Source organism: Pavona decussata, unplaced genomic scaffold (genome assembly GCF_977016875.1).
Source record: "Pavona decussata unplaced genomic scaffold, jaPavDecu1.1 SCAFFOLD_119, whole genome shotgun sequence".
Taxonomy (NCBI): Eukaryota; Metazoa; Cnidaria; class Anthozoa; order Scleractinia; family Agariciidae; genus Pavona; species Pavona decussata.
In genome coordinates, this window is record NW_028145533.1 from 1,192,337 (window position 1) to 1,214,529 (window position 22,193).

Genomic DNA, 22,193 nt, shown 5'->3' on the forward strand with positions numbered 1-22,193 from the left:
GGAAGAAAGAAAACGAGGAACAATGGCTCAGAAAGAACAGGAAAGAAAGAAAAAAAAGAGAGGAAAAAAATTAAAGAAAAGGGAAAGAAAAAAGGATGATTAAGGTGCTTGCCCATTTATTATCAGCAACTGGAACCAACATTAAAAGGACAAAAACGAAAAGTTATTCCTTTTATTAAACTTTTGTTCTTTTAAAACACCAACAAAAGGAATACACGTTCCTTTTGGGAGATAATGAAAACCCAACTTTAATGCAGCAATAAAGAAACATCTTTAATTACCGTTATAAATCTGAACACGGCACTTGGCCGACGGAACATAGTTTCCTCACTCTCTCTCTCTTTCTCTCCTCTGCAAGGACTAAACGGAGTTTTGGGAGAGGGGAGTTTACGTGCTCACACGATTGTGGCTACATTCACCTCGTTCAGCGGACTTTCCCGAAAAGCTCTTTTAGCCAATGAAGAGGAGAGGACCCCAATATTATGTCCCTTGATTTATTTACAGTACAATACGGGCGCTACGGCCGCGACGATAATTACTTCATTACTAATATTTAATCTGTTTTACATTATAACATTATTTTATCTAGGCAGCTAACGCCGTGTCTTATAAAAATATCTATTAGTATCAACAACTTAACTTTCTGTCGGGACAATATATCTCTAACAATGTATGCATGTACCAAAATAGACTTGGACTTGAAACTTCAAGACTTCAAGTTCCCCAAAACATTTCACTGCAGAGAAACCCACGTTTAAAACAAAATGCTTGATGTGATTCGTAAAATATCGAAAACCAAGCGATATTACAAGAACAAGTAAAGTGGACCGTGTTCTTTTGGATAGTTAAACTTCACGGTTTCGTCACTGATGCAAAAGAAATCGCTCGATGCTGGCAACTTTTGAGTGCGTGGCTAAAACTCCAAAGTGTGACCATGAAAGCTACTGAGCATTACTTTCCTGTGGTGCTGTTTATTATGCTGTACAAGGTGGTTCTAACGTTTTGAGTCTGTGGACAAAATCCTAACGTGTGACCATTCAAATGAAAGCTATTGAGCAGTACTTTCCAATGGTGCTGTTTATTATGCTGTGCAATGTGGCTCTTAACTCGGGAATGAAATGCTAGAGTGTTACTGACCATTCAAATAAAAGTTATTGAGCAGTACTGTCCCTTAATACTCTTCAGTATGGACCATTATGCTGTACAAAGTGGCTCTGGCTTTTATGTCTGTAAATAATCGCAAGGAACGAGAATTGTGTATGAGCATTTAAATGAGAATTCTCGGGTAGTATCTTGCTCTGCTACTGGTTACTTTCCAGGTAGAACCTCAACAGTACGGAAAAAAGATGGTGGCTGTACACTTTACAATACCTTGCGAACCTTACACAACCAAAAAGCACATAAAAAGCCACATTTTTAGTGAAATTCGTCCCTGTACTAAGAACATCGTGTATGCTAGATTTGAAGTTTATAGAAATTTTCTGTGCGTTTTTATGAGCGTCTTTAGAGTTTTCCTACGCTAAGAATTATAGGTAAATTTACCAATCGCCATCTTTTTCGGTAGGGTGGGTTTGTGATAGACGAGAGTGGGCCCGCGCCAAACTTCGCAGTAATGTAGCTTCACCGTACGTTTATAACAGCAGGGGTATTTTGCAGAACACCGAATCCATGTAGAAGTCTTATAATGTCAAGTGTCTTGCCATAACAACAACTAAAAGCTAACCGTCTGTATAATCAGCGCTTAACCCTAAAAGTAATAGACTGAAGAGTACTTAGACCTAAATAGTATCATTCGTTGCTTAAAGTGCACACGAATCGCAAATTGACTATCATTTTTTTTTTGTTTTTACACAGTTTACATTCCCCTTATTTCATATTCAGTCGCTTCCCTCCTTTACGTGAAGAGAATTCGCTTTTTCTAAATGTTGTAGATGAGCGTAAAATGGGACATTTTGCATTCAGCGCTCTGCAAAATACCCCTACAACAACCTGGACACGTTTAAACTTACAATTTTGAGACCACTTCTATTCGGATCCAAAATTTGAACACTAGATATTTGAAATTGCCTACACAGAAAACTACCATCTAACCGAGGAAACTTTGGCGAGGATCCAAGATGCATCTCTTCGTTTTAAAGTTCATTATTTTGACGAGGATTTACTAGAGGGACTGCGGTTCACTATAGTTACTGAAAGGCAATGGTTATGAGGCCTGACAAACAACAACAACAACAACAACAACAACTACAGTAAACAACAACAACAAAGACGACCACGACGACGGCGACAACAACAACAACAAACAAAGACCACCATAAACCAAAGAGAGGCGCTTAGGTACATGGAAAAACAGTATTTAAATTTTTTTTTTATATCATTAAATATAAGTGACATTTGAAATATAAAATACGTGTTAAGTCATCATCGATGACGACAGTTCCCTGTTTCCGGGGAACAAAACGCTACTTGCACGTACTTTCCCTTATGTTGGATTAAATGTTCTTTAAAATATAACGGCATCTTAAGAAAATTCTTACAAGATATGAAGTTACGAAAATAAACATTAACAACAATATTTCACGTAGAACCTTTATAATACTAAAACCTTAATAATTTTGCATTTTCTAAATTAATATAAACTTCTTAAAAGGAACAGTTAGAAAACCTTCAATGACGAACATTTTTTGTAGAGAGATGAACCCATCGTATTGCTGAAGACAAATATCTCCGTTGAGAAGTATAGAAAATTAAATACAAGGATTATTAAGTCAAAATTTCGCTTCTACTTCGTTGGTAGTATCATCATCATATGTACGGAAAGGAGAGGTAGGGGAGGGTGGGGAAATTTGCCTAATCTCTATCTCCCATCTCCTTTTCTACGCCCTGAAGCTCACAGAAACCGCTCCCTCCCTCCATCCCCACGCTTTCTCACAGAAGCTCACGGATATCCCCTATCCCCCCACAAAAATCCCCCCCTCTCAAACAGCCCAATTATTTAATTTACAGAATAAAACCAAATCCTTAATTCAGTTGTAAAAATTGGCCCCTTCTCTACCCGTGAGAATAGCGTCGATCCAGATACTCATCGCAAGCCCGCTGGGAGCGGAAACATAGTATGTCTCCTGCGGGGTTTTCACGCAAAACGTAGTCCTCATTGACGAGCCCTTGTATGAATTGGGCAAGTCTACGTACACGTCTTGAATAGCCTGGAAATAAATAATTCCTTTGGGAACCCTGTGGTGCTCGTCGGTGTAGTAGCACAGGGCACGCTTCTGTCTGTCCAATACGAACCAGCGCTTCTTCCAGGATTTGATGAGTTTCCCGCCCATTTTGGACAGGTAGCCTTTGCAGGCGCTGGCGGTCACGCGCACTGATGGACAATTTTCTAACACGTGACCAGTAGCGACCAAGTGCTGGACCAGGTTAATGTCATCCTCGTTGTGGGTAGTGCCGTTTTTTACCTGTTGTATAGAAAAAGGCATAATTTGAAAGCTAAAAGGGCTAGTTTCTTAAGAAACTGTGGTGTTAGGCCAGTGGGGGTGGGGTTAGGAACGAATGTTTGGCTTCATCAACAGAAGTGATACCGTAATTTGGACGCAGTTTCGGCCTGACGAAGGGCTTACCCTCGAAACGTCAGTACTCGAGTGGCCAAAAAATCTTATCAACTCTTTATAAAACCAGACATAATTTGAAAGCCGTTACTCGAGGCACACAAAGAAACCTAACCTAACCTCAGTAACCAACCGAAACTAACCAATCAGTAAATACACCCTTTCGTAGGGGGCACCCCTTAGTACTATATAATGGGCAAGAAACTCTTGAAAGGCTCTTCTACATGATGTTGTTCAATGCTGAGAATATAAAGATGGTCTATTCCAAATACAAGCTCCTCCCCCCAAAAGGGTTTCAAAAAGGCTCTCTAAATCTCCACGGAAACTGATCCTTTAAAACAATAAGCCGAATACGACTCTATGGAGTGAAATAGGGCGGGTGCTTAATTATCTGGCCTCGCCCATTTTGAAAAGCGATTTCCGTCCAGTGTTAAGTACAACCAAAACAGGACTTCCGTAAACAAAGTCCCAAAGGATTATATTTGCAGTTTTGTTTATTTTACAAACTTGTGACGGAAGTCTGTAATCCGGACGAAGCTATCAAAACACAAAATATGTAATAATTGTTAAAGGTAAAATGAATGTTGTCAATTCTCTGATCCAATAATTTGTGTCATTAGTGCTAGCGGCACAACATTCATTAGTACCCTTTACGCTCACGTTCACATTACTGTAATTACGACCAATCACCCAACACTTGCTCCCGTGTGGCCTCATAGCTTAGCTGGTAGAGCAACGGCTGATCTAATCAGTAGGTCGTGGGTTCAATTCCCGCCGAGCCCTAAGATTGTTTTCTTTGCCTCGTGTGTTCGCCCGTTTCCTTACTAGGGCTAACGCTCAGTGGGAATTTCATGTGTTCACTTAAAACAGTTAGAGCGGTTTCCAATTGAGTGTCGTCAAACCAAAACCAAAGTAATTACTCTGGCCAATCGCAACAGATGTAAACAACACAACGAGCCAATCAGAATTCGAAGCAAATACATGTAACTGGCACCAAGCGCGGGAAAACGCGTGCGGCGAAAACACGATTGGTTTTGGTTTGGATTCTCATTGGTTGAGCAAGTGGCGCGAGTTTTGTTAACCAATCACAGACCTTAGTAATGCAAAACCAAAGCAAACGCGAAATTACTTTCGACACTCAATTGAAAACCGCTCTAAGCATACACCGCAGAGTTAATACTCTGATGCATCAAACTATGGTTACTTACCTTAGAGGGGAGTCTTTCCTGTATAGCTCTTTCCGTCATCATTTCCTTCCGAGCCTTTTCTGCAGCTGCGACTTTGTCCAGCTCTTCCTGTTTTTGTTTCTCAGACAGCACTCTTTCCATCTCCTGTCTTCTCAAGCGTTCCATACCCAGCGCTTTTTCAAGCTCCTTGACCTTGTCACCATCCTCTGTCGTGGTCGTATTGTTCTGTTGTTGGTGTTGTTGTTGTTGTTGTTGTAATTCAACTAGCTTTCGTTCCACCTGAACTCTTTTCTCCTTCTCACGCTGCAGCTTTTGCGCAGCCCTTTCTTTCGTTCTCTCGTCTCCGCTACTCCCACTTTCACTGCTTTCTTGTTGCTTTGCGTGCCAAAGATTTTCCGCTTCTTTCTTCAGCTCCATCAGTCGCTTCTTCTCTTCTTCTAAGCGCTGTTTTCGCTCCTGTAGCGAGCAGCCTTTTCCAAGCTGCGATACATCAGGCATGTTCAACGCAGACAAAAGCGAAGGAACCTCGGCTCCATTGCTTCTGATTTTTTTATATTCTTTCTCGAGATTCACCAATCGCGTCTTTTCCTTCGCCATCTGATCTCTTTGAGTTTTCAACTCCGCTTGGAGCCGCCGCCTTTCTTCTTCTGCCTGGCGAAGCGTCTCTTGTTGTTGAGCGTGCAGCTCTTGAAATCGCATTTTCTCTCGTTCGCGCTTACTCCTTTCCTCGTCTCTTTCCTTTTCGAGTTGCGTCCGTATAATCTCTCTTTCTCTCTCAAGCTGTTGGGCAGCTTCACGCTGTTTCTGTTCTAATTCCTCCAACAGCAGTTGTTCCGTTTCGAAAAACTCGAACTCAATTTGGCGCTCTCGCTCCATTTTATCCTTCTTGGAGATCATAGTGTCTTCGATTTCCTTCATGGCCTTTGCGTGCTTTTCCTCGAGTTCAACCAGCCGTTTCTTCTCCGTCTCGATCATCTGTTTTTCTTGCTCTTGCTCCCTAGCTGCATTCTCTAGCATTTCTAGTCTTTCCTGTTCTAGTTTGTTCAAGCGCTCGCGTTCTTCTTGAAGTCGCCTCTTCTCCTCTTCGCGTTCTTCGTCAAGCCGTTTTCTCTCGAGCTCAATCTGTTTTAGCGCGTCTTGTTGTTGCTGCTCCAGCAAATGTATCCTTTCTTTCTCTTGTTGAATCCGAACACTCTCCTTCTCTCGTTCTTCTTTCAACATCTTTATTTGCGCGTTCAGTTCATCCTCCAACTGTTTTATTACCTCCGTTTGTCTTTGTTTCATTTGCTCGAGTTTCTTTCTTTCTTGTTCGATAAGTTCGCTATCAAGTTCCTGTTGCTCGTAAGTAAGAAGTTCCTCTTCCAGGCTGTTCAATTCCTGCAGCGCTAGTTGTTGTCTTAACTCTTCGATGGCGACCCTTTCCTTCTCAGTTCCCTCTTCTCCTTCCAGTTTTGCTTTCATGGCCTTTAACCTCTCATACTCTTCCTGTCTCCTAAAACACACAAAAAAAAACAATTCAAGTTGTTTATTTACCAGCGAAGCATTTTAACCCTCTCTCTCGTAGAAAACAATAAACTTAAGCAACGACGACGGCAACGGCAACGAAACGTCACTTGAAAATATAACTTCGCGTTCCTTGCGCTACTTCCAATTCGTTCAACTTGCAAAATGTGGCGAAGTATCCGGGAACTAAATTGATAGGAACGGCGTTCAAGTAAGGAAGGAGAATGAAAAATTCACTGTTGTGTACTCACATTTTCCACAAAACCCCGAATTTGATCGTTTCACGTTGCTGTTTTGCGGATGACAGTAAAGAAAATGTACCAAAATATATAACGGACGTGCAGAGCGATTATTTTTGCTCATTAAACCTATTGTTTGGTGGCGTTCTCGTTTCCGTCGCCGTCTTAATCGCTTCAAGTGGCGTGAAATCGATAGCATTATTACCACAATTATGGTATTTCTCGACAAGACATTTATCCGTTGCTGCAACGATTCAGGCTTTGTGAGACGAGTTAGCGGTGGCTGAAAAGATTTGTTACGGCTTCTTATTCCAAATTTTACAAATGACATCACCGTAAATTCCCCATATAACGAAACTGAAGTTTGTGGTTTTGTTTGTGTCGTTTTGTAGTTGATCACGAGAATAGTCACGTGCGTTGAACTTATGACCACCAACACAGCGAGTGCTCCGACCAATGAGATACAAGAAAACTTGATTCGATCCGACCGGTGACGAATTGAATTTCAAAGCTTTTTCGTGACATCCTAAACATAGGTCAACGCATGACTCGCCCGAACATATATTTTTAGCGTTCTGGGGAACAACCGAAAAAGAAAGTAGAAGATAAAATCGTCAACAACCTCTTTCCCGAGATAATATCTTGATCTTGGACTACGAGCTCGAGACCGCTGTCTCAGTTCAGATGTGTTACAGGTAGAGACGCAGTACCACTTTTTATATACAGATACCATTTTTAATAAAATTTATAGTGGCGTTTGTAAGTTGGAACGTAATTTTCCGCGACGTCAATAAATTGGAGTCCAAATAACCCCGACGTAATTTTGATTACTTCAGGTTGCCTCGACCTTCACAATCCCGTCCTTGGGTAAAGGAAATATGATAATTCTGCTTCCTTTGTTAAGGACATTTGATCTTTTTCAATACACCTTTACAATACTTAGCGTTAATCTTCGTTCTCAACATTTGATTTAGTTTTTTTTCTCGTACGCATCGTCGAAATACGACACTTCGACGCTCCCAGGTTGTCCCATCATTTCTCTCTGCCGCGCTAATTACCGTAACAATGTTAATTTTCCTTTCGATTGCTGTCAGCAAGAGGGGTTAATTTTAGATACTTCAATGACACTTGGAGTAATTAATTGCCCATCATCAGGTATTTTGAAACATGGAACAAGAAATTTCAAATACTAGGCTGCCAACTCATATCGTATGAGTGAAAACAAATACTTCCTTCCTGACGGAGTGAAAAAACGTCTCACTTTCTCTTGGCTTGAAAATACGGGAAATACCCTTGCATTAAACACAAATAAATAAAGTAAACACAAGAAATGGAATTATAATAGAGTTCAAAGCCAACCCAGCGTAACGCAACTTTCGTGGCATAATAAAACCTTCTCCAAAGTGGCGGCCGAAAATTCAAACAAGTTTAAATTACAAACGTATACCAGCACTAGAAAGAGGACTTTTACTTTAGTAACCCTGCAAAGTTTCAGCATATCAGCTGTAATTTCAGCTGAGAAAATGTAAGTTGAAAAATTATAAATATACGGACGTTTGTATGACTGGGGGTATGACGTGTACTCCCAGTCATACAAACGTCTATAAATTTGTCAAATTTCATCTTACATTTCCTAAGCTAATATAACACCTAATATGCTGAAACTTTGCAAGGTTACTGAAGTAAAGGTGCTCTTTCCAGTGCTGGTATCAGGTTTTCATTCAGTTCAATTTTAACTCATTCAAATCTGTTGCCGTCATTTTGGAGAGGGGTCTATTGTTTAAGTACACCTTAGCCTCAGGACTAGCAGAAGTTCTTTGGACTCGTCACGTCACGCTCTCCTCCTACCCACGTGTGAGGGGGAGTGCGTGACGTGACGAGCCAAAGAACGTCTGCGTATGAGGCCAGTACACCGTGACTGTCACACAATTCAGTCCAGAATAATTTTTACATTAACCTCTTCTCGTTGTTTGAGCGTTCCTGTTCCTGTTTCTTAACATTCTCCTCGTATTTTTCTTGTAGCATCATCAGTTTTTCCTTCTCCTCTTCGAAGTGCCGAAGCTCTTCTCGTTGTCTTTCCAATTCCTTGATCTGCACTGCGATTTCTTCTTCAAAGCTGTCGACGGCCTCTTTGTGCTGCTGCTCCATTTCTTGCAACTCGCGCCGCTCCTGTTCGAGTTGTGTTTTTTCAAACTCGATTCTCTCGACGGCTTCCTTGTACTCGTGTTCCAGGGACAGCAAACGTTCGTTTTCTTTCTGCAGTCTCTCTCGCTCTTGTTTATCTTTTTTGTACTGTTCAATGGCGAGTTCCACATCTGGGGGAAAAAATTAGGCAAACATGTTCGGGTTAACTCTGTTTTGTTCTTTTGAAGCCGGAAGGAGAGAGAGAGTCAATACCCTCCTCAACCAACCCACCCCCCCCCCCCCGTCCAACTCCATAACTCAGAGAGCAGTAGACGAAAGCTCTATTTTGACTGGACCCTTATAACCTGCAGCTGCGTTGTTTTTTAGGGTTGGAAACATTGTTCCGTTGTTCGTTCTTTTGTGCTCTCGAGCAGCCACGGAAAACGTTGAAAACGGTGCAGGGCGCCCTCCGAGAGTAACGAGGCCCTTTGAGGTCCGCAACATGAGCTGATTACGTCACACGATGATGATGTGGAAATTAGGTCATATTTTAAAATAAATGAATACTCAAATGATATTACTGTGAGAACGTTAAGATAATTGATGTGCGAGCCTCCTGTGTACGGTTGACTTACTTTCAAGAGAACTGTGCAAAATGAACCAAGAATGTCTAACAAGTTCGACATTACTTGCGCAGTATAAAAAGACAAGAATGCCCAGCTACCACCAAACTGGGATTTGGCTAAACAGTTGATCATTTGGGAGACTTTTCCTGTAAAAGCCCGAGCATGTTAACATTTTTGTTTTCAATTTTGCACGCACAATGAGTTTACCAACTTCCGTTTCACGCAAAAGTCGCCTGCAGTCAATTTCCATGTAGAAATCGTGCATACTGTACCTGGGTAGTACTGGTCAGGAACAATAGAAAACCGGTTTCCCGGGTTTGACTCTTTAATCCGCTTCGCTTCTCTGGGATGGTTAAACCGAAAGTAGTTCGACTTTCCAAGGCAAATCATACAACCTGTAAAACAAGACAAATATTAAATTAAATAGAATAGAGCCTTAGCCTCCGAGCGAAGAGTGTTACTTTCCTCCGGTTTTGGTTATTTTTCAAAATTCCCTCGATTAAAATAATTTCTCACAAGATTTTACAACTTTCATTAAACTAGTACTCTCGCAGTAGTATTATAAGCAACTACGTTAGAGGTTTTATGTTCATTAACAAGAGAGCATATGTACCACAAGTGCATTGAGAATGATGTATTATTCTGTGAGTGACACAGGCATACTCGGAAAAAGTAAATCCGAGTGCTCCTATCAGGAGTCGAACCTAAGACCTTCCGATTACTAGTTCGGATGCTCTACCACTGAGCTACAGGAGACTCGTGGGAGCTAAACCCTAAACAGAACTAAACAGTTTCGACAATGCCACGGCGAGAGACCTATGAATCCTCTTCCAGATAGCAGGCAGCTATTTAGAACCTCTAATTTTGTTTACACTCTTGTTTACATTGAATCTAGCGAGCCTTGTTCTCTTTTCAATTTGCATCATTTTACAGTCCCTTTATTTCGCGCAAGCCATCTGAGTAAAGAAAGCAGGACTGCTCGCAGTCTAAGTTCGTTACACCTGTATATCATGCAGCTCTATAGTTTCAGGGCTGGGATCCATTGTTTCCTTTTTTCTTGCGTACTCATTGTTTCTTTTGTTTGCTTTCTGCCCCGCTATTGTTTTCTCACCCAAACCTGTGAGCCTTTCTAAAGGCTGGTTTCCATATGATCGCGGATCGCAGATCGCAGATCGCAATTAGGTCCGCGATCGTCTGCGATCCTGCGATCGCGATCGTAGACGATCGCAGAAGATAGAACCATGTTCTATCTAAAGGCTGGTTTCCATATGATCGCAGACGATCGCAGACCTTATTGCGATCTGCGATCTGCGATCCGCGATCATATGGAAACCAGCCTTAAGGGTTGCGTATAACATTATGTTGTAATTAACTGTACAGGAAAACGCCATCATCGCCTGATTCGCGCATTACAGAATGCTTACAACAGCAATACGACGATAAGATGAAGACAAAAATATCCCTTGTAATCCGCTATTTTGGGTAACTAACAGAATATGCGAAACTGAAACTAAAGCAGTCACCTACTCGAATATCACACCACATGGCATTTCATTTTGGGCATAAAAGAAAGATCGAAGCTAAATAAAGTCAACTCCCTTTATTGCGGACACCATCTGGACCGCGAGTTCGTGTCCTTAATAGCGAGAGTCCGTTTTTGCGGGAAGTTGTTTCAGTCAAACGTCTGCAAATCGTGATTTCGAGTCCGCTTTACCAAAACGTTGCTAGTTTCAAGAGGGGCAATGACCCCTTCAAGCCCAAATAGTGATCAGCATTCTAATTTCTCACTGTAATATTAACAGTTGAGCACACATACATGTTATGGGAATGTGGGAAATGATCCCTAACGATGAAACGTCTACCAAATTCTATATTGGAGCTTAAACCCACTGGTGCTGAATAATTGCCCCAGAAAAAAATTTGATTAAAATTACTTCGCCGATAAATTATCATCTAGACAAATTATGCTAATATTTTTATACTATAGTTTTCTAATTCTAAAGAATAAATGCATGTCGAATTCAAGCGTTTTGTAGGAAACCAAAATGGAATTCAGCAAATTAGCAGAACGAAAAGGAGTGTACAAAATTTGCAACCTTTAAAGTGTGGACGAATTTCAAATCGGCGGGATTTCAACCAGTTCAACGTGCGCACTTACGTTGATCAAGATAACAACTTGTAATTTGTTATACAATAATTCGCATTGAATTAAGCGCATTTCCATCAAAAGCAAGAGCCGGTTCTTGCTTTAGACAATCTATAATTGCACCAATAAGGAACCTAGGCCCCGCACTGGAAGCAAGATTAAGTTTTTAAAGTTACGCAGAAATGTTTTAATTTTGGCGCGCGAGATGATTTCAGACGGAATAAAAGCAAATAAAACTACCGAGGTATGGGCTCAAGGCGCTTACAGAATAATAACCGAGACGATTAACAACAATTTGAATGTCAACTTACGAGTAAAGGCACTGTTCCTGAACAAAACACAGCTTTAAGCCGATGTAAAAAACAGTCCATACTTCCGTTATGCAAGTTAGCGTGATACAGTAGCGACACAACAGTCGATTGTCGACTAATATTTACGCAAGAGTGATTCTTTTTCACGGCTAATCTAAATATGAAATCAGGATTCGCTCCTGACCGAAATTGAGTCCGCTCCGGGGTAGGCAGTGTGTTTATTTACTCCGCGTAGACCCCCACCCCCTTCAGAAAGTCTGTATAATGTTGTTACAACCTTTCAAATGAAAACTAATGAGCAAACTTTTCCCGTGGGACAGATCAAGGTGAAGCTTGTGTGTCCATTCAATTGAAAGCTGATGATCAGTACTTTCTTGTGGTGCTGTCAATTATACGACAATAGGACATTTTCACTATGGCGTCATTTGACTACAACTACCAGAATCCTTCAGTTTTTTGTTTTCTCATGCTAATTAGAGCTATTGTTCTTTGCTCTCCACTGGGATTACAAAATTTAAATTTAAAAATAAAAACGAAGTGAATTCTGGCAGTTGTAGTCAAATGACGCCATCATGAAAATTGCCTATAGGGAGCTTAAGCAACGACGACAGCGACGGCAACGACAACGCCGCAAAACAATAGGTTTAATGAGCAAAAACAATCGTTCTGCACGTGCGTTTTACATTTTGGTACATTTCTTTGCCGTCCTCTGCAAAACAACAACGTGAAATGACCACATTTAAGGTTTTGTGGAGCACGTGAACGCACAACGATGAATTTTTCATTTTCTTTCTTAACTTGTACGCCACTCCTACAAATTTGGTTCCTGGATAGTTCGCCAGTTTTGTAAAAGTTGAGCGAGTTGAAATAATCGCGAAGTAGCACAAATGAAATGAAGATATACTTTTGGGTGACGTTTTCGTTGCCGTTACCGTCGTCGTTGCTTAAGCTCCCTGATGGGTGGTTTGCAACGTTTACATTTGATCCTGTACAGTACACGTGTACTCGTCAATTTACTGTGCACGATTGTTTTAAATCTTTACACCTTTGGTGGGGACCATTCAAATGAAAGTAATCTCTCGTGGTGTTGGTCATTTGGAACATATGTCTAACTTTTCCTTCTGCGTTCTTTATAATTAAGAGTGCTTAAAATTATACAGCTATTTCAATTAACGTTGTCGGGTTAAAATCAAGCTAAAAGACAAGACCGCAATGTTTTGTGGGATTATTTTTTATGAACAATTTCATCAAAATCATCCCTGCACGTGCAGGTCATTGGATTGCTAATTACAACCTATTGTTTTCTCCAGGCATGACTGATTTTGATTAATTTGTTCATAAAAATCCCACGTAAACTTTCGGTCTCGTCTTTTAGCTTTATGCTTTGAACCGACAACGTTAACTGAAATAGCTGTATACCAATCAAAATGGACACAAATTGAACGCTAACCAATCACGACGGAAACAAGAACGCTCGCTCGGCATCTACGTTATACATTTTGGTATACTTCTTTGCCGTCTGTTGCAAAACAACAACGTGAGATGACCAGATGCCAGGTTGCCTGGAGAACGTGAGCACATAACAGTGAATCTGTCATTCTCTTTTTTCTAACTTGAACGCCGTTCCTATCCAATTTGGTTCCTGTATAGATTGACCACATTGTACAAATTGAACGAGTTGGAACAATCACAAAGTAGTTAAAATAACGTCCGAATTATTTTTCGAGTGACGTTCTCGGTGTAGTTACCGACGTGGTTTCTTAAAAGGGAGCTTAAGCAACGATGACGGCGACTGCTACGAAAACCTCACTATTGAAATAAATGCGCGTTTTTTCAATCGGCATCGCGATTATTCCTACCCGTTTCAAATGCCAAATGTATAGGTGAAATTTACTGGAGTTGAATTCTTGGAGACCCCAGCCAAGTTTAGAAAGGGAAAGAAAAATTTGCCGTCGTGTGTTTACGTCCTACATAAAACCCCTCATCAGGATATTTCACGTGCTAGTCGTGCAGTGACGACAAAGAAATGTACCAAAAAGTGTAATGCACGTGCAGAGTTGTTGTTTTGGTTATTAAACCTATTGCTTTTTTGACGTTCTCGTTGCCGTCGCCGTCGTCGTTGCTAAAGCTCCCTGGAAAAGATTGAGGTTTTTCCTCGTTTTTCGCTAACCGCAAACCTATAAAAGTCACTTGACTCCAATCCTGCCGCCCCGTTTGACGTTTGAGGTTCAGGTTTCAACGTCAAGGACACTATCTAGAGGTAAGTGGATTCCGGCAGAGTTTTCGCTAGTTTTAAAACTATAAAGCCACGTTTAAACGTCAAATTGACTTTCCTTTCCACCTCGATGAATGAGGTGTGTTTGATTCAGTTGCGAGATTAAAATAATTTTCACCCACATTAGTACATGCATCGTTATAAACAAATATGGCGTCGTGATGCACGTGTTTCGTTGCCAAAGTACAGAAATTCCTACTTTTTACGAAGATCATGTATCATGCCATTCCTTGCTTCCTACCTTTCCTGGCCGACAGTTAAAATAAACACGACATAGGCAAAAAGTAAACTTCAATCTTAATCCCAGATTATGTGAATACGGCGAACTCCGAACTGTAAACTGCTGGCGAGGTTTGCGGTTCGCGGTTTAAGAGGAAACGCTCAATCTTAAGGGTCCCTGATGATATTGTCTCTAATATACCTTGCGGCAATCTGGTCGGCTCCGAAACTGGAATGCCATCCACAGAACACAGAGCTACTTTGGGATAAAGGACCACTGCATCGCCATTGTACTCTACTGTACAGTGTTCACTGAAAGAAAAACGCATATTAATGTTAAAGCTGCCGTGTTGCTGTAATAATCATGTTATTGACCAAAACTTGATAAAATTTAAATCCCTTGCTCATACATGAATAGCTTCTAGATCACCACAAGGATGCAGCTACAGGCTATAAGGGTCCAGTGAAGATACAGCTTTTGAAGGGCGCAGGTCACCTCCAAATTTCACAGAAAGAATGAGCAGAAATCAGTAATTCACAATTTTACGTAAGACGCAAGGGGAAACTTGAAAATGTCGCTCCGAACATTTCAAGTTCGTATCCATTTTTCCATCTTGGCTATCCATGGCGGAAAGCATTAAGAATAACCTTTGCTTTTTAAAGAATTTTTTTTTTCGCCGAGCTGCCATTGATAAAAAAAAGTATATTTTCAAGTTATGCCGCCTATGCCCCACAGGGCCATTTGCCTTCTCCCTTTAAGGTTACCCAATACCTTCAGGGGTGTCTCGCGTTTAAGCGATGTAGCGCGTCCAGTTTAAACTGTAGATACCTAAACCCCTATATCAAATTAAAGCTTATAGAGCTGACTATCAAACCATACCAAGAATTTTGAAATAAAATAAATTGTCGAATTTTTCACGACCTCTAATTGCGAGCGTCCGAATCACCTTTTTAAAGCCACAAGTCAAAGTGAATTTTGGTTTTTGCTAATTTAATTTGCTCCTCAGTTTCCGGACCCAAAGCGCTAAAAAAACGTGTCTGCGTTTTCCCATATTCAATCGCAGTGAAAAGTTATAGAGCATTTACGAAATAGGATGAAAAAATGTGGAGTAATTGTACAAAAATCGCTCTCGGAGAAAAAAATATTTCGAAAGAAAAAATTAGCAGACACGTTTTTGTTGTTTATATGTTAAACTAGCTACTGTCTAAATTTGAAGGCAAACGAACAAATTCCTTTTGAATTTTAGCTCTTTGAAGTGGCTCCTCCAAGTGAAAAAATTTATTCGAGAAAACAGCGCTAAAAATTCGGCAATTCATTTTAATTCAAAATTCTTGGTTTAGTTGGATAGCCAGCTCTATAAGCTTTAATTTCATATAAAGGTTCAGGTATCTACAGTTTAAACCGGACGTGCTACATCGCTTGGACGCGAGACACCTCTGAAGGTACCGGGTAACCTTAAAACAAACGTTTACTTTTGCTAAGTACATTTTATGACTCCTTTCATTGCTAGGCTGAAATTTACGTTTAGGTGAAGCACAGTAAATAATGGTTTGAAAACAGAAAGTTCATCAGTATTCACGCCTGTGGGCTTATGCACACACTTTAAAACTCTCCATCTAATAAAAGCAATTGCAAAGTAACATAAAAACACGATATAACGTGTTTAACCTAAAATGCAAATACGTGTGTAGTACAGATATAATACAGTCGAACTTGTACTAAGCCGTACCGCATTAAGCGGTTACGCTGTAATTCTGACCTCTATTAAACAGTCACCTCTATTAAGCGGTCGCGGTCACCCTTTACTAAGTCCCGACGAGCTGTTTCTATTGTATTGACCTGTATTAAACGGTCACTTTGTAAAAGGAAAGTTCTAATGACCTACAATACTGACTGTACGAGCTTGGCGTTAATGTTTTATTAGTCCGTTTCTACACCATGTTCTCCTTTGTCATACCATTTTATCGCTGCGGTTTCTTAACCAAGTAAGTAATTTTTGCGAGCGCTTTGTGTATAAACTGTACTCTAAGACCTAGGGCAAACGTCGAATCTTAGTCGAACTTAATTCGTCGAACCTATTAATTTGGAAATAGGCGCATGAATGGTGCGACGTTTGCCGCAATTAAGTTCGACTCAAATTAATTGGTTCGACTCCAGCATAAGTTCGACTTGCCAAGTCGGATAATGCGACAGTGGTTCGGCGTTACAGCAAACGCCGTTCTAAACACGCGCTGAACTCAATTCATAAATCATGCAAATTACAAAATAATTGATTCAAATGTGATGGACTGCGCAAAAGTCACAAAAATACCGACTCCCCCATCTGCCAAACGCAATTTCCCCCCCTGACGAGCATGCGCTGTACAAAGACAATTTTGCGACCAGAAATGGCGCGCTATCGAGAGTCATTGCTGACATCGCACAGCGTGATGGAAATGTGTTTTCCGTGTTTCATGAACACTAAATATAAATGATTGAAATGCAAATTGCCTATTTGCAATAAATGCTCAGTGTTTGAGTGTTTTCTTTCTATTTTTTGCAATTAATTGCCAAAGAAGAGCCCGACGAGCACTGTATTTCGGCATTTCGCTAGCAACTCCTAGCAATAACTAGCCGCACATCGAGTGAATAGGGACCTTACGAATGCAAGACGGTGACACCAACGCAAACGTCATTTGAAAGTATAACTTTATTTCATTTGTGCTACTTCGCGACTATTTTAACTCATTCAACTTGTATACACAAACGACAAACTAGCCAGGAACCAAATTGGTAGGAGTACCGTTCAAGTTAAGGAAGAGAATGAAAAATTCACTCCCGTGGGTTCACGTTCTCTACAAAACCTTGAATTTGGTCATTTAACGTTGTTGTTTTGCAGAGGACGACAAAGAAATGTACCAAAATTTAAAACGCACGTGCAGAGCGATTGTTTTTGCTCATTAATCTTTTTGTGTTGTGGCGTGTTTTCGTAAGGTCCCTAATAGCACGGGGACACGTGCTTATTCCCGTGTTTCACGAAGTGCAACTTGAGAATTAGGGTCGACGCAGGTTCGACGTTTGCTACCACACTGGAATTAAGTCGACTCTTTGTCGAACCTATTTTTAATAAATTCGACGCGACTTAGATTCGACGTTTGCCCTAGGCCTAAGTTATCAAGTGTTTATAAAATAAAATGTCGTTTTTTTTTTGTGTTTGACGAGTATTCTGCGCAACCTGTATTAAGCGGTCACTTAAGCATTCCCCGAGGGTGACCGCTTAAGAGCGGATGTCTGTAAATATCAACCAGAGGTGTGCAATAGCGAAAAATTCAAAATTCTCAAAAAAATTCACAACATAGCCCACGGTAAACTATTGCAAGAAATACATGTTTTACTTCGATCCGATAATTATTTTTGATGTGAGGCTATGATCTTGAATTCACCGCTCCTGAACCGGGTTTTCGGTGTCTGACACCACATGTTGCGAAGACCTTGTTTTAAAAATCAAACCAGTTTCGTTCCAAACGAAAAACATCCAGTCTGATAAAGTACATAATTATAGACATCATGAATGGTATGTTACTCATCTGAAGTGAAAATTAAATATTTAGGAGATTTTTCAATATTTACAATTTTTTAAGCGATTTCTCGTGATGCCAAATTGACAAATTTGCGACGCTAAAATCATGAACTGGTACATGGCGTTGAGGATAAAGATTTACACCACGTGAAAGAGCATCATTTCTTCTTATAAAATCCGCTTTCAAAACTATGGGCAACACAAAAGGAAATTTTTGAGGCCGCGAATTACAAGTAGTACTTTAGTGAAATTTGAGCTCTTCTGTCACGGCATTCCGATGCCAAAACTCAGATTAACTCAAGATGAAAACGTTTCAAACAACAATTGTTTGTTGGTACTTGCTATAGGTTTTGGCCCACGTTCATAATATCACTTTCCATGGTTTTTAATCATTTCGGGGCAGGCACAAAAGATTGTGGCAGTTTTAGTAGACCCCGAGTTCAAAAGCGTATAAAGGTCACAAAGGTCAGTTTACGTAGTCAACGTTTTGAATTCGGACCAGAATGTTTTGCATTGAATCTTACTTTAGAACAAATGGAACAATAGCTACAAGTGCTACGTAATTCATACCTTTTGAGCAAGCGTTCTTTACATTGTAGAAATCATCATATCAATCAGGAACGATATATGTATTTTACCGCGATTTAAAAATACGTTTAACGGCAGAGATTGCGTTACAGTTTGCACAGATCACTTGCCCCCAGGGGGAGGAGGACTCCCATGTCAAATTGACGAGTTGATCGTCATAAATTTTGAAAAGTACCACTAAAAGGTACCAGAATTTGTTTTGTAGCCGTGATCTGTACAATTTTCCCACTTAGTGGTACCAACTCTAAAATGAATACGCTAAGTGACAGTTGACTAACATTTATAATAACTTTCTCTTATATGTTTTCGCTCAATACCCTAAAACTGGCTAAAAGGTAGCGCCATACCTTTGACAGGTACTAAACCACGAATTTTAACCCCCGAAAGCTACGCTCACCTCCGTCAATTTTTATATACCCCCCGGGTACCCTGCGAGCAGTGGCCCTTCGACTTATCTAGGAAGATCGAAGGGCCTCTGCTCACAGGGTACCCCCCGGGCGCATGCCAAGGGTAATTTTTCACTGCCGCTTCTAAAACTATCTAAGGGCCACGGGGTTTGCTGACTGAACACTGAAAACTGAGGCGGAGCTTCTCGTAGACAGAGCAGGTATCGAATTACTGTAACGCAAAACTCCTGACCTTAAATAAGAATTACCTTAAATAACGCTTGCAATTTGATTCTGAATTACTGGTTATTACATCCACACACATTTACGATTTTTAGTGATCTTTTTTAAAAAGTTATTTGACCGTGTGTTTTGTAACTGTTACAGTCTCCCGACGTAAAGAATGAGGAGGTTAGGAAGTTATTTGGCCGTGTGCTTTGTCACTGAAGCAGTCTCCCGACGTAAAGAATGGGGAGGTTGAGGGGGAGGCGGCGGGGTAAGAGCGAGGAGGGAAACGGGGTTGCGTCACCACTGTCGTCCCTATTTTCCCTCAATATTTCCTGTAGTACGACTCACACCTGCGACAGTCGACCACAGTACATTGTCAGCAGGAATAAGGGAGGAGCGCAGGAGGAGCAATTTTTGTCAGAGAGAGGACCAGGGTTTCACAGCCTGGATGGCACAGCTACGCTCCTTTGGCTGTAAAGCCAGTTCTACAAAGTGACATAACTAACTGACTAAACTTCAGCGTAAAATTTCCCTTAGTATCTTCGAAATCGATGACAGCCATCTGATCAGGTCTATTTGCTCAAGACATCGAGATGCTTATGGCATCAGACGGCGCTGCCAAAACCGATTCTGCGCCGGTCCCACCCAGTTGGGCAGCTAATCGTTTCAAGCAAACGAAGGGAGATCGGAGCATCACATTTGTGCAATCTAGACTTATCCACAAGATGACCTCGATATTAGTGCCTGTTGGCTTTCGCAAGTACTCTAAAAATTCAGAGCATAGCACCATATATTCAGGTAACATGATCTTGTTTGATCGTGTTCTTACTTTGACCCATTAAGGCCAAAGAAACCATATTTTGTCTACTCAAATTCCATTACTGATGGATGAACTATCTTTTATCGCATGAAAACTATCATACAACAGACAATTTTTGTGGACAATAAATTGAAAATTGGGTCTTATCCAGATGAACTAGACAGTGACATTGCTTTTAACTCTCCTTGAGTAGCATAAAGCCGCCTCTCATCGCTCCCGGCCCCCAAGGGCCGTTTCGCGAAACGCCCCTCGGGGACGGGAGCGATGAGAGGCGGCTGTATTCGGAGGCTACGTTAGACTGAAATTTGAAAAACTTTATCAAAAATCAAAACAACTGCGCGTGTTTAGACGCAACCAGATAAAATTATGATAAGCCAAACCCGTAACCTCAGTTTGAACTGATTATATAATTAATTGTCTTTGGGGTCTAGCTGGACGAAACATCGATTGCTATCCCGTGGACAAGGGCGTACGTAAGTGCAAGGTCAGCGGTCTACCGGTGAAATGCATGTAACACAATCTTTGTGACCAAATGTATAAAACGGCCTAAAGTGTTACGATGTTTCCTATAGATGTCCCATATTTCTTAAACATCCAGTGTGGCCGCTCAAAGGTATGAATTATATAGCACTCTTAGCTATTTGCTCCATTTTTTTTCAAAGTAAGATTGAATGAAAGAAGTCCTGGTTTCATTTTATTCCATATTTACTAGTGTTGCGACCGGTTGACACCGTAAACTGACCCGTGTACGGCTTTTGAACTCCGCTAAAATCTTTTGACATTGCCCCTAAAGGATAGAAAACCAAGGAAAATAGTCTTATAAGCATAGGTCATGCACAGGCAGTGCCCTGTAGCAAGAATTAATAAACCATTGTTGTTTGAAACGTTTTCATGTTGTGTTTATTTGACTTTTAGCATCGGAATGCCGTGACAGAAAAGCTCAAATTTCACTAAAGTACTACTTGTAATTCGCGGCCTCAAAAATTTCCTTTTGTGTTGCCCATAGTTTTGAAAGCGGATTTTATAAGAAGAAATGATGCTCTTTCACGTGGTGTAAATCTTTATCCTCAGCGCCATGTACCAGTTGATGATTTTAGCGTCGCAAATATGTCAATTTGGCATCACGAGAAATCGCTTAAAAAATTGTAAATATTGAAAAATCTCCTAAATATTTAATTTTCACTTCAGATGAGTAACATACCATTCATGATGTCTATAATTATGCACTTTATCAGACTGGGTGTTTTTCGTTTGGAACGAAACTGGTTTGATTTTTAAAACAAGGTCTTCGCAGCATGTGGTGTCAGACACCGAAAACCCGGTTCAGGAGCGGTGAATTCAAGATCATAGCCTCACATCAAAAATAATTATCGGATCGAAGTAAAACATGTATTTCTTGCAATAGTTTACCGTGGGCTATGTTGTGAATTTTTTTGAGAATTTTGAATTTTTCGCTATTGCATACCTCGGGTTGATATTTACAGACATCCGCTCTTAACACAGGTTCGACTATATTTACAAACAATCAGGGAAGGAAATCATAATTGGAATAAACTTACGGTTCTATCCCTTTTCCTCTCAGCTGAATATCGGGTTTGGATGTGTCCGTTGAAACACCGAGAATGGTTTTGCCTAAAAAAAAAAATAAAAATAAATAAATAAATTAATTAATAAATAAATAAATAAATAAATAAAACAGTGAATGCGCATGTGAAGACACAGTGACTGAAATCCCATCATCCCTGTTTCGTGTCCGCCTTACCCCTTTAACCCCTAATACCAAAGAACAAATTCTCCTTTCTTATCTCCATACTTTTCTTATAAATATACTGGGGAGAGGTTATTAAAATATCAATAAAATTCACCTTGGGTGAACATTTCCTTAATTCTCATGACCTCAGGGGTTCAATAAGCATTGATATTACGAGGAGAAATTTGATGCTGATCACTGATAGGGCTTAAAGAGTTAAACATAATGCGCAAGCACCTCAGACGAGCTCATTGCGATCTTGGGTCAATTAAATATCTGTTATTTACGCCAGAACAAACGTCTAAAACAGTTCATAAAGATCCTTGGATTGGCAGTAAACCCTTACGTTAAGTTCACACAGGGCCAATTGGGCACCAAATACAAACGCGCGCACACAGCGAGCTGGTGCCTAAGTACTTCAGTACCCGAATACATACTCAGGCATGTACACCGTGTCCGAATTCTGGCGTGGATACTTGATTAAAGGGTGCGTTCACATTAGTGCCCAGCGAGAGGCGTACTCGGGCACCGTGCTTGGGAACCAGTGTGGACACAGTTTTAGGTCGCTACCACTGTCTGTTTCTTGTTAAAAGCTAAAGAAAAAAGTAATTTGTTTTTCC

The 22,193-nt window shown here is 40.6% G+C and overlaps 1 protein-coding gene across 1 annotated transcript; it reads right to left on the reverse strand.

Annotated features, from left to right (window-relative positions):
• Positions 1-158: 158 nt before the first annotated feature.
• Positions 159-21,455, reverse strand: LOC146469788 (uncharacterized; the record flags this gene model as incomplete). The annotated part of the gene is made up of 6 exons (XM_085122858.1): positions 159-3,461; positions 4,820-6,290; positions 8,498-8,855; positions 9,563-9,685; positions 14,444-14,553; positions 21,383-21,455. Coding segments are annotated over 6 exons (2,570 nt in total), but the record flags the coding sequence as incomplete, so codon positions are not given.
• Between the last annotated feature and the right edge of the window lie 738 nt (positions 21,456-22,193).